This window comes from Leuresthes tenuis, unplaced genomic scaffold, assembly GCF_036924035.1.
Source record: "Leuresthes tenuis unplaced genomic scaffold, fLeuTen1.0.hap1 SCAF_20, whole genome shotgun sequence".
NCBI lineage: Eukaryota > Metazoa > Chordata > Actinopteri > Atheriniformes > Atherinopsidae > Leuresthes > Leuresthes tenuis.
In genome coordinates this window covers 19,878,258-19,890,223 of record NW_027325374.1, presented here as the reverse complement: position 1 = coordinate 19,890,223, position 11,966 = coordinate 19,878,258, and the positions used below count along the sequence as shown (strand labels likewise).

Here is an 11,966-nt window from a genome sequence, read left to right as displayed (position 1 = left end):
GTGGTGCTCCAGGTGATGGTACAAGCTGTTGGCGGGGTGTGCGGGATGTTTGGTCAAAGGCAAGAAAGAGCAGACGTGTGTGACCGTTTGTTCGTGAATACTACGAAGCAGACGTTGTGAGGCGACATGGCGCTCCTGCGTGCGAGAAACCCAAAGGCTTCAAATGCAGCAGAGATAGAGAAGAAAATCAAAAGGTAAGCTAGTAAAAAGGCAGCTAATGTTCCAACTGGGGGAGGCTGAGCAGGGTGAAAGGGGAGCAAAAGCCAGTCAGGTACTATCACCATGCTGAATTAAGCCACCACAGCATTATAACGTTAGTGTTTAACGAATACATTAGATGCAGGTGTGCATTTAGTCTGCGAACTAAGCAGAATACCATTCTGCTGCCGAAACTGTGATTTTGTTTGCTATTTTGGACAAAATAAAAAATGCTTTGTCATGAAAAAAGACAAAGTACGTACACAAATACGACCGAAAAATACACAAATAAATACATGTTTTAAATATTTTTTATACAACCAATATATAGGGTAAATTTCTTAAATTACTAGTCAAAACTTGTGCTTTGTTGACAGCTGAGCACTCTCTTGGTGTTCTCCCGAACAGCTTCACGAGGTCATCGCATAAAATGCTTTTCAGTTATGGCTGCACGATATTAGAAAATCATGCGACATTTTGTTGCACACGGAAATGACGGTTTGACTTGCTATATGCAAACAAACAGTTCACTGTACAGTGCTAATCTCGTGTGGATAACTGGGCTGCGTTCCGCTTCTGCACCTGTACAAGCTGGTTAGTTGTAAAACAAGCAAAACAAGTGGGATTTCCTCTAAGTGGAATGCAGCCCTCAATCATGGGCTTGTCCTGTTTAAAGTCAAAATGGCAAGGTGATATAGCTGTTGCGCATTTTGCTCCTGCAGTAATGATCTTTTAAAAGTATATTGTGCAGCCCTATTTTCAGTGAACAGGTGTGCCTTGTCACAAGTTCATCAGTTTAACTTCTTGTTTCATCAATGTGTTTGAGAGATCAGTTGTGTTGGATAATGTAGAGTTGGAATGCAGTCACTATTGCAGTTATCCAAACTAGCTAAATATTATCTTTAAAATTGATTACAGTGAATGGATTGCAATGGATTATAATTGAATTGAATTGGACTCTATCTTTAAAGTGCTTTGAAATCACTTGTTGTGAACTGGTGCTCTGTGAATACATTGAATTGTAATAATATTCCTACTTTAAGAGTATCCAAGAGCCCCCCTTCCCCCATCACAGCTCAGTCCATGTAGCTAGTTTCTCTTTCCAGTAAGGTTGTCTTTTTTTAAGTCCTTATAAATTTCTACTACCTTCTCCTCGTGAGGTTTTCCATAGAGGTCAAGTAAAATTGCTTTGCAAATGACAATAGGATGGAATTTCTTTGATTCAACTGTAACCCTTGATTACTCCCTCCTGTGGTCAAGAATCCATCAGTTACCAGTCTTGACTACCCCCGACTCAGATTAGAGTACACCAGTGCTTCACCAGGGTTCAGGTGGAAGCCGGGTCGCATCATCAGATGTTTTTTTGAGAAGACTTTTTATGATTGAATTTCTACAGAGAAACCTGATGGAGTGATGGAGGCTAATAAGAAGAGAATTGCTTGGGCCCCAAAACACAAGGGATGGAGATTAGATTAGTGGAAAACTGTACGTGGGTCTCATGAGTTCAGTCTGAGATTTTTGGTCCAGCTGCTGTGTCATTGGCCCATTTTACACATGCACAGGAGTCCTGAAATGTTCTGGAGATGCTCTGGAGCGGTGGCATGTGAGAACACAAATGTTGGCAATTTTCCCTTCTGGATTCCTTGCAGAGGTTTTCCATCCACCCCCCTGGTTAAATCTCTGGAGCACCAGCAGGTGAAAGGATGTAGCATCTCCTGCTACTGAGAAATCAGAGAGAATTGGAATGGTCGTGTGACTTTCTTTTAATTCTCCGTTCAGCTGACCCGGTCATTGTTTTCCACTCCCTCTTTGCTATTGTATGTACAGGCAAAAACTTTGGGTCATCAGGGATCCTCAGCGGCTTTTTTCAGCGTGTTGTAAGAAAAACAAAACAAAAACCAGCAATTTTCCATCACATTTTGCCTCCTGTACGCTTTAGATAGACACTTGCCTGCACCACCTCCTTAGCCAAGAAGCGGAGTGACGGACAGCAGGATCTGGTGACTTCATCTTCACTAAACTCCACGGAGATGGCTGGACATGAGTTGAACCGCAGTGTAAAAGCAAAGCAGCCAACAAGTGTTCAACGTATCTGGGAACTCTTTCAGGACTCTTGGAGAAGTATTCCAGATGGCTAAGGGAACTTTAAGTGTGCACAAAGCTGTCATCAACACAAAAGGAGACTACTCTGAAGAAACTTCAATGTGAAACCAACCAAACTACACAGTTTTTGTCTGAACTTTATCTAAGCACTTGCATTAGAACCTTGAAATGGTGAGGTGCTTTTTTGATACTACTTTTTGTATGTTTTTTTTTATTTTATTTTGTTTTTTAAATGAGTTAACCCTTATTTAGAAGTGTTTATTCTTGTGAATCTTTCTGATTGGTAAATTTATTGACCCGTAAAAGATTCATCACATGATCGATGGTGTTATGTCTTAAGTATTTTTCTACTAAATAGAACATTGTAAAAACGAGGAAAAAGCCGTGCATGTTTAGGTATGTCCAAGCTTTTAAATGGTTCTGTGTTTTTCTACTTTATCACCTTTCTTCATATCTGTGCCTCTATGCAGAGAATTAGTCATGATTTGTTTGTAAGTTGCACTCCTGTGGTGATAATTTGATTTCACATTGGTTTAGTGATGTGATGCTTTGGCAGAGTGAAGCACACCAATGTAATTCTCAGTGAATATCATATAGAGCGTCCATTTTGTGTCCGCAGGCTTTCATAGAAAACAATATTTTGCTTTGACATATTTTTAGAAAAAAAACATCCATTTTGTTATGCTTTTCTTATCAAATTTGGACTCTGTCTGATTAAGTGTTCAGGCTGTGGGTTGATGGGCTTTTCTAACAGCTGGGTCACTCACAATTACACTCATCTACAAGCATCTGTGTACAAAAAATGTGAATGGATGTAGTTCTGTAGCGCAAACTCAAACCTCTACAACTCAGTCCCAGGAACAAGTTTGGGGTGAAAAAAAACGACTGATGCAATGTTTCAAAAGACTAAAGTCAATCATTTACTTAATTAGGTTCCAGAAGAACTCTTAATTTATTTTGGGTGTTTTTTTTTGCCATCGATGGTCATTTGTTTAAGATGATTTTATTCATTGCACATAAAAGCTGATATTATCAGAATAACTGTATTTGAAATGCGAAGCCTTCTTGATCCACCTTTCACATATCTATCAATGCATTTAGCTCGTTGTTTGATGCTGATGAAGCTCTTTCTGAATGAGCTCTTTTATGAATTATTTCCACTGTTGTCCTTTATGTTTAGATACTGTTTATGAACTCACTTTAGATATTTACTATAACTGTTTAGCACTTAGCTCCTTTTAAATGACTGTTGAGTCCTATAATTGTTAATTCTATCAAATGTGCCACTTATTGAACTTAACTTACTGTCTTTTGTTTGTTATCATTACCTCTTAGCTAATTAATGTTATTTTGACTGTTTCTGAACAACTTTTAGCTATTTAACTTTTAACCATTTCTAGTGTTAATGCATAAAAAAAAAAAAACTAAGTCAGTATTATTATATTTCATGTACCTCCACCTGTATATCCTCAGATATTCAAATGCTCCATACGGAATCAGTAAACTGTTATGATCTTTCTGTCACCTCAAGTTAATTCATGCATCAGTTTAAGTAACAACCTTGTTGTTTTTGTTATGCTTGGGTAGTTATTTACTTAGCTGTGTTCAGTAGTTTTGTAGTTAACAGGTTTATATACCTTCTGAATGGCAACAGTGAAGTTACAGGACTTAAAACTGCTAGCTGAGTCACACGCACACTCTCTGTCTGATTTAAAAGTTCAGTTTATTTCAGACGCATCATTTCTTCGAGCCCACAACCCGTCCCGTACCCTCAGCGATTGGAAATCTGTCCTGTGGGGTCTAAGTGAACCACGTTGGGAGTCACTGGTTTAACGAAGGCTTTCTTTCTGCATCGTTTTTGTGTGGATTGGAAGTCCTCTGAACACTCGGTCAGATTGTGTTGCTCATTCAAGCTTTTCTCTGTCTTGCTCAGAGGTAACGCGCTGAGGCAGGGGTCCTCGTGGCGGAGTTCCCGCGCGCTCTTTGCCTTGCTGCTGGTCGCTGTGTGTGCGTCCGCGGTGGCCACATGGCTGTACCTCACCTCTCTGGACGGTGACATCACAGAAACTCTGGCCAGCCGGAGGGAGCTGGTCTCTCCTCAGCCCAGAGTCTACAGCGTCCAGTGCTCCGAGGACTACCAGAACCACAAACGGTACCCAGGTGAGGCTGCACTTATGTGTCAGTGGGACTTGGTTATTCAGAGACACATTCCTGGTGTTGGATTTGGGCTTGTCAGATGTTAGAGAAAAAAGAATCTTAAAGAGAAGTAATAGATCATTCTTTTTTTAAATTGATGACTTAAAAAACTAAAATAGAACCAGTTTGATATCTCTGAAATGCTTTGACTGATAAAGCACAAATTGAATCCACCAGATGTCACTACAGCACAAGTCTGCCTGATCAAGAAGAGCAGGCGATTCCTCTGAATGAGGAGCAAAACACTGTGTTCAACTGTTAAGCTATATGGCTGAAGATTGAAGATATTTCATGTTTTCTCTCATCAAATGCATCTATTTGTTCAACGTACTTTAATTTTTTGCATTTCAGCCCTGCAGCACGTTCCAAAACACGTTCTTTCTCACATTTATGTCATTCTGGCAATAAGGATACTAAGCAGGGAAGAGTTCCAGGGTTTTCTCTGTCCCATTCCTCCCATAAATACGTCTTAAGGTGTGCAACAGCACTTCTGTTGCCCGTGCATCTTTCATTTCATTCAGTGCCTGCATCACCACCTTTGCAGCCAGGCTTCTGTAATAACAGCAGTATGAGGTTTCACATCTTCTTGTTTGAAAATGCATGAAGATTGCTGGAAAATATGTCATCTTGAAGGCAGCATATAATGCTGAGAGATCTCAGAGATCTTCCCTGCGTTAATGCTGCCATCACAGAATTGTAAATGAGCTTTCCCAGCAGCGCTGATACAACCCCGTACCAGAGCCGGGCTTTTTGTCTTGTTGCTGATTACAATCTGGACGCTCCTTTTGGTCTTTGATCCGGAGAACACAGCGTCCATTTCTTCTGGAAAAGATCCAGAGCACTGATTGTTCTGACCGCAGTACAGGGTTAACATACGGCTTTGTTTTGTTTTTCTTTTGTAATGTTTTAAATTTACACCGTAATCCGCTGTGGTGCAGCACCGTCTGAGGGATGGGAGATCACAGGTGTCCAGTTCAGGTTCACTCTCTTGCCCTTTACATGTTGAAATTCCTCTTTTAATGATATTCTGTGCGATAGAGGCATAAATTCATCTTTTTCAGTCTTTCATCGAGGAACATTGTTTTTAACCTTTTTTAATAAATTTTTTATCACATATTTGTTGACAAACTGGAGATCCAAGAGATGCTTGGAAACCAATTTTGAGCCCATCTTTAAAAATGTGACTTTATTAAACTTGACTCTATTAAACTCTGCATCTAAAGAAAAGTTCTGAGGTCTAATTGGGAGGAAGTTGCAGGGAAGCCCTGCACTTTGTGACATTTATACACAAACACTTTGCGTTCTCTTGCTCTTTCGGCACTCTGTCTGTGCGGTGGAGGACATATATGGAGGATATTGTGCAAAGATGCTGTGTTTCTGCAGTAAAATGCTCCGCTGCGTGTGTGCCACAGGTTGCACCCCTCAGAGTTGCGGCCGTGCCGTCACAGACGCCATGGTAACGAGGGAAGAAGCTCACGCCCTCAGGCGGTAAATATGCACATGGTCTCATGTCCTGTTCCCTACTTGTTTTTTTTTTTTTTTTTAGTTTCTTCATTTATGTTCTTCTGTCAGTGCCGTGCAGCTACTTCATGTTTGGATGTTTTGTCTCTGGCACACAGGCTGGCTGAGAGGGGGCTGGCGCTGGCCGGGTCCGAAGGAGGAGTGAGTATGTCTGTTCATGAGTGATACAGCCGTGAGGCAGAGACAAACATATGAAGTGTCCGCTTCAGTATCCATATCCAGTTAATGTAGATAAACTTGGAGAGTTATTTTTTTGTCATACGCAGGTAATACTCCAGAGAACATATGGGTTTACACAGCTATATTAAACTTCTCCTTCACTGTTCTTCAAATAAACACGTGTTGTAAAGGCAGTAAATATGAATGCTTTCGGCTTTACTTGTAGCTAATAAAAAGAAAAAGAAAAAACCGCTGAAGGACCAAAGCCAATGAGCTCGTGTGTTTCTGTCACTGGGATGTAGCCTCTGTGGTACACAGCCAATTTGTTCCTATTCAAAGTTTAAATCCATGTTGAACACCACTTTCTCTTCTATCTTCCCAAACTGGGACGAGGAAAATACAACATCTTTTCTCTTTGAAACACTCCACTGGCTGCCGGTACACTGCAGTATAGATTTCTGAGCATTCCTGCTTGTTTATTAATTGGATATTTCACTGTTCGATCCCTCAGCTCCTGAACCACGTGTCTCCTGAGTGTTAAAACCAAGAGTGAACTTAGAACAAATGACTCTGTGTGTCCTGGTAAAACAGTCTTAAAACATTCCTTTTCCCTCAGTTTGGCAGCTTGGTGTGTACGATTTAAACGTGAAAGAAAGACGTTAGAATTACAGTCCGAGACACGCTTATACACCTGATGAAGATTCTTCTTATGAGGCATTAAAAAGAAGCGCTGGACGGGGGGTAGCAGGTTCCTGGCACCCTTTGCTGAACTCAGCTTCAAACTTGGCCTTCGTCATCGTTTCAGCTGCGATGCCACAGTACGATGCCCTTTTATGAAATTATTGTTGATAAAGTCTGTCCCGACTCGTCCAAACAGACATGCAAGCCCAAGGACTCGTTCCTTCAGGACCACACACACATGCACACAGACAGCAACGCTATCCTGGCTGTCGTGGCTGCTAAAAATCAGCCTGCGTGTCATGTGTTGGATGTTTAGTTTAGCCTTTGAAAAAGGCTTAATTTCCACAAACAGTTTGGCTCTGTAGCCTTTAGACGTCATTAAGAGGCAGATTAATACACATTTTATGCACAAACGGGGATCTTAGACCATGTGAGGTCTACAGAGCAACTTTTATGGAAAATACTTTATTTTTTTTCCTATTTCATAGCATATTTAGGTGTCTGAAGTCACTACTGAAGACTCCATGCAACGATAAGGTGCTCTCAGGGTTATTAAGTATTACAGAGCTCAGATGTGGCAGAACCTGATCAAGAAAAAAGAGCGGAGTGGAGTCAAGTGGGTCACTGCACCTCCGCACAGTGTAACTAAATGGAGGAAAAATGAGCTGCTGTGCTTTTCTCTGTGCAGGCCACAGACATTTTCTTAAAACCTTAAAAAAGGGAAAAAAAGAGCATAATATGCCTCCTTTAAAGAACTTTTACCCCAGCAGTTCACAGTAACAGAGTTTTATGTCTCAAATGAAAATCAGCACCTTTTAAAGAATGAAATATTATCACCACACACACACACGCACACGCACGCACGCACACACGCACGCACACACGCACGCACACACGCACGCACGCAGTTTGTTCCATATTGTTCAGACTCATTGCTGTAATGGATGTTCTCAGCTGTAGAGGGCAGGCTGGTACAATAACCAGAGCTCCAGTTTGAAGAGACTCTGAAAAGTGAAATGTGGACTCGTACGTATATATCTTTTTTTTCCAGTCTAAAAGTCACCGGTCTGCCCTGGTAATGTTCTGCCCTCTGGTCCTCAGCCAGTAAAAGGAGCTGTTTACGGAGTGTTAAAACATTTAAGTGAACCGGCTGAAGCAAGCAGGCTGCCCTCCGAGAAATTAACAAATTTTCAGAACAGCGTCTCAAAGGATTTGACCAGCAATAACAAGTAAAGGGCAGCTGGAGAGAGCCGCTACAGAGGGATCAGAGCTGAACCTTGAAACAGTCACTGGGCCACTAATGTGTGGCACCCGTGTGCTTTAACAGCCACCAGGTGTTTGCTCACTTCACTGTTGTTGTTGTTTTTGCACTAATTCATTTTTTTATTTTTTTTAAATGACCACAACAGGCTTCCATACTGGACCTTCACTCTGGAGCGTTGTCAATGGGGAAACAATTTGTCAACATTTACAGGTGGGAAAGCATAGCTGGTCTTTATTTGTTTAATTTCGGGGTTCACACCAGGTTTGCTGTCTTTTCCTGCAGGAATGGCATTTTCAGCAGTTTGTTCACCTAATTGTGGAGTTAGTCATCAGTCTGACTGATGTTGGTCTTTTTGAGCTGTCCTCTTCAGGTCCAGCGGCCCATAAGAGCCTCATTTATCACTGCCGGCAGAAGCCGGCTTCATTTGGATTACCTGCTTTTTTTCCTGTCCATCTCACTCCTTCATACCTCCTCCCTTTATCTGTCTCTGTCCTCCCGCTGGGCAGGTGGTTGACAGGGTGTCCTAAGAGACCATCTGGCTGATTATAATCAGATAACTCTGACAATGGTGTTCCCTCACCTCTCTCCATCCTTCACTTCCTGCCACACTGGGGACTTCCAGATGTGCAGCAGTCAGATGTTTAGAATCTGCTGAGTTTGAATGCCTGGGAAGCATCTGGCTAGTGGTGCACGGTGCCACACTGAGATATGCTAACAGAGCCCATCTCTGCTCTCCTTTTCCCTCTTTGCTTTGTGTGTGTGTGTGTGTGTGTGTGTGTGTGTGTGTCTCATTGTGTGGTGGGAGGATGCGTCTGCAGGTATTTTGGAGATCAGATCAGTGATGTGTTCACAGCGGAGGATTTCAAGCTGTACAGGTGACCGAGATGCTTTTATTTAATTTAATCAGCCATGCATTCATTGGACATTGTTAGGAGTTTTCTCCAAAATCAGTTTTTTCCTGTTCGTTCGTTTGTTTTAAAGGGACATGCACTCAAATAAAGGAACACAATGAGGCGAATCTTTTTAAGATGAATTTAGTACTCTTCTTTCTTATTTACTTTATTCCATAGGGTAATACTGTAATCTTGGGTGCAGCACAGTCCATCTTAATCCAGTTATTTCTAATCCTATTCTATCAAAATCATTCTGATCCAGTTAGTCCAGTTCATAATAGTTGTAATAATATAATGGCAATTTTTACAATTCAAATTCGAAAGGTATTGAAGGATCAGTGTATTTTGCTGTATCCATGTTCACAGATTGGTTGTTTATACCTCTTAGATAATTAATCAAAGCATAAACATCGACGACAGCTATTGAAAAGATATCGGATCTTGTCACAAACTGTCTTCTAATTGCAGTTTCACCTCCATAAAGCATCTAAATCCTTAGCTGCTAAGACCCAGTAAGGATATTGTGATATTGAAACTGTTGCTTTGACAGTGGTGCTTAAGAGTCATAAATCATGCTGCCGGAAAGAATGAAGTCAGCTTTCAGCTCGACTGCATGTGTTAATTTTATTTTCTGTTTTTTCATTGGCAGAGATGTTCGAGAGAGGATCCAGGCAGTCATCGCTGAGACGTTTGGTTTGGACCCAACTCTGATGTACCTCACCAAGCCCACCTTCTTCTCCAGGATCAACAGCACAGCAGCCAAGACGCAACACGATGAGTACTGGCACCCGCACATCGATAAGGTAACGGACAGAAACGGAGCCACGACTTGTTTGGCCTCAGATAACGAAGCACAGATTTGTAATAGCGTTTTGGGTGATAATGACCTCAGATTGTTCATAGATATGACTCCAGAACTTGGAGAAATGCCAACGAAATGATTAAAGCATCCTAAAGGGCAGGAGTGGGATGGAAGCTTTTCTCATCGGTTAGTCTCGTCCTGATTTAATCTCACTGAATAAACATTTGGGGGGATAATGCCTGTATATTTGTGACTTCATTATGGTTTTTTAGCTTTGCTTTCGGTTCAGTATGGTGAGCCGTTCACACTGAAATCTGGTGTTGGCCACGTTAAAAAGAGTAACGTGAACAGGCCAACAGAAAAATCGGATCCGCGCAGTAAAGCGGGATTGAGCTTTGAGGCCTGCAGCCTTTGTTCGTCTTTGTGTTTGTACTGAGGCATGCAACACCTCAGAGGCTTTCAGGGGAGCTGAAGATCTCTTACATACACTGTTACAGTCATTTCAGAGGTGTCCATCCAGGTTTTCATATATTGCTGTGATTATTCTTTTATAGTCTCTAAAAATGATCAGTTGAAAAAGTCATTCAAAGGTTTTACATTTGGAGATATAATGGAAAAAAAAAGGGTCAGTAGCAGCCAAGTGCTGCTAAATGAATGCACTTAATTAGCTGACCGTCGGCAAGTGTGAGCACCTCCTTTAAAAGCAGAAGTCAGTTTGCTGTTCTGGAGCATTTAGGTGTGTGTGTGTTGTTACAATTCCAAAGAGGACAGATGACAACATTGGTCTGAGGAAAAAGATTCTTCACAAGTGGAAACCTCATCACAGCTGTAAATCTTCCCAGCAGTGGACGTCCCAGAAAGTTCACCCCAAGGTCAAAAACCCAAGAGCTACATCTCAGACTCTACAGGCCTCAGTTAGCATGTTGAATGTTAAAGTTGATGACAGTGGAAGGGTTGCAGGAGAAAGCCTCTTCTCTCTGAAAAGAACATGGCAGCACAGCTTAGGTTTGCTCTGCAGGCTTGTTCTGCAGCCACAGGGCCTGGACACCCATAAGCCACCAACTCCTCTGTATTCTCGAGGAAAGCGTGAGACCATCTGCCTGACAGATGAAGCTTGGCTGAAACCTGGAACCTTTAGAGAGCTGTGTGTAAACAAATGTTCACAAAGTGAAACTGAAGCATTGTAAAGAGAAGTTGATCCAAATCCCTCCAAAGCTATGTGAGAGACCTTTGTCGTCATACTGGAAACAGTTATTTAAGTTGATTGATTTGAAGGTGGTTCTACAAGCTACTGAATATTGGGATGAACTCACTTCTTCTGTGTTTAGCATCGTTTAGGTTAAATAAATGACACTTACAATATGTATTAGATATTAAACTATATGTAATCTGACATGTGTGTCCCTTTAGGCAGCATCTTTTTCTGTTGGACTCGCATTCAAGCTCAGTGCTTCAATCATGGTGGTTCCTGATCATATTGTGACTATAGTCAGAAGGCATCTGTTGATCTAAGGCTGAGATAAGAGGTTGAGGTTTTTTTAAACCAGGAAAAACGTCTGACTTATTGCATCACTCATGAAACTGTGGAGGCATCAGTCTCAATATTGATCTCTAGTCACCTAGAGTTTAATGAGAAAGTGGAGCGAGTGGAAAAGAAAATATATTGTGTGTAAGTTATTGGACCTTTTATATTTTTGGCTTCTCCTCTTCCCTTGTGTTTTCTGATATTTCATACTGGTTTGACAGACATTAATATCCTAGCCCAGTGGCCCTCGACGGCAGGAAAAATCGAATCATTAAAGAGCCTCTCTGCCTCCCAATCTGTCCCGGCCACCATTTTGGGGCTAATTGCCTAACACAGCCCTAATTTACATGGAAATAACCTCCTGCCGGCTTTGGTGGTCGATCTTATGGCTGATATGGTGTCATGGCAGCAGTCGAAGTGTGACAGCCTGGAATGTGTTGCATCTCATTTTCAGCAGGAGTAGACCTTGTAATGTAATGCAGCTGAATTACTATTGCAGACACTGAGGTCACATGTGGTATTATGTGGTGTTTACATCTCTGACCTTGCCTTGTCTTTGTGTTTAGGTGAGGCGGTAAACTAAATTACTGCTGACACGAAACCAATTTTAAGAGTTGGTTCCTC

At 41.6% G+C, this 11,966-nt stretch overlaps 1 protein-coding gene across 1 annotated transcript in view; it reads left to right on the top strand.

The window, feature by feature from the left end:
• The first annotated feature begins 7 nt into the window (after positions 1-7).
• ogfod3 (2-oxoglutarate and iron dependent oxygenase domain containing 3) overlaps positions 8-11,966 on the top strand; it is a 29,750-nt gene continuing 17,791 nt past the window's right edge. Inside the window, exons 1-7 of the mRNA XM_072373914.1 lie at positions 8-194; positions 4,235-4,461; positions 5,910-5,985; positions 6,117-6,159; positions 8,268-8,332; positions 8,941-8,997; positions 9,665-9,818. Of these exons, the coding sequence (XP_072230015.1) occupies positions 127-194; positions 4,235-4,461; positions 5,910-5,985; positions 6,117-6,159; positions 8,268-8,332; positions 8,941-8,997; positions 9,665-9,818 (690 nt within the window). The 5' untranslated portion in view covers positions 8-126. The remainder of the gene's footprint in view (positions 195-4,234; positions 4,462-5,909; positions 5,986-6,116; positions 6,160-8,267; positions 8,333-8,940; positions 8,998-9,664; positions 9,819-11,966) is intronic.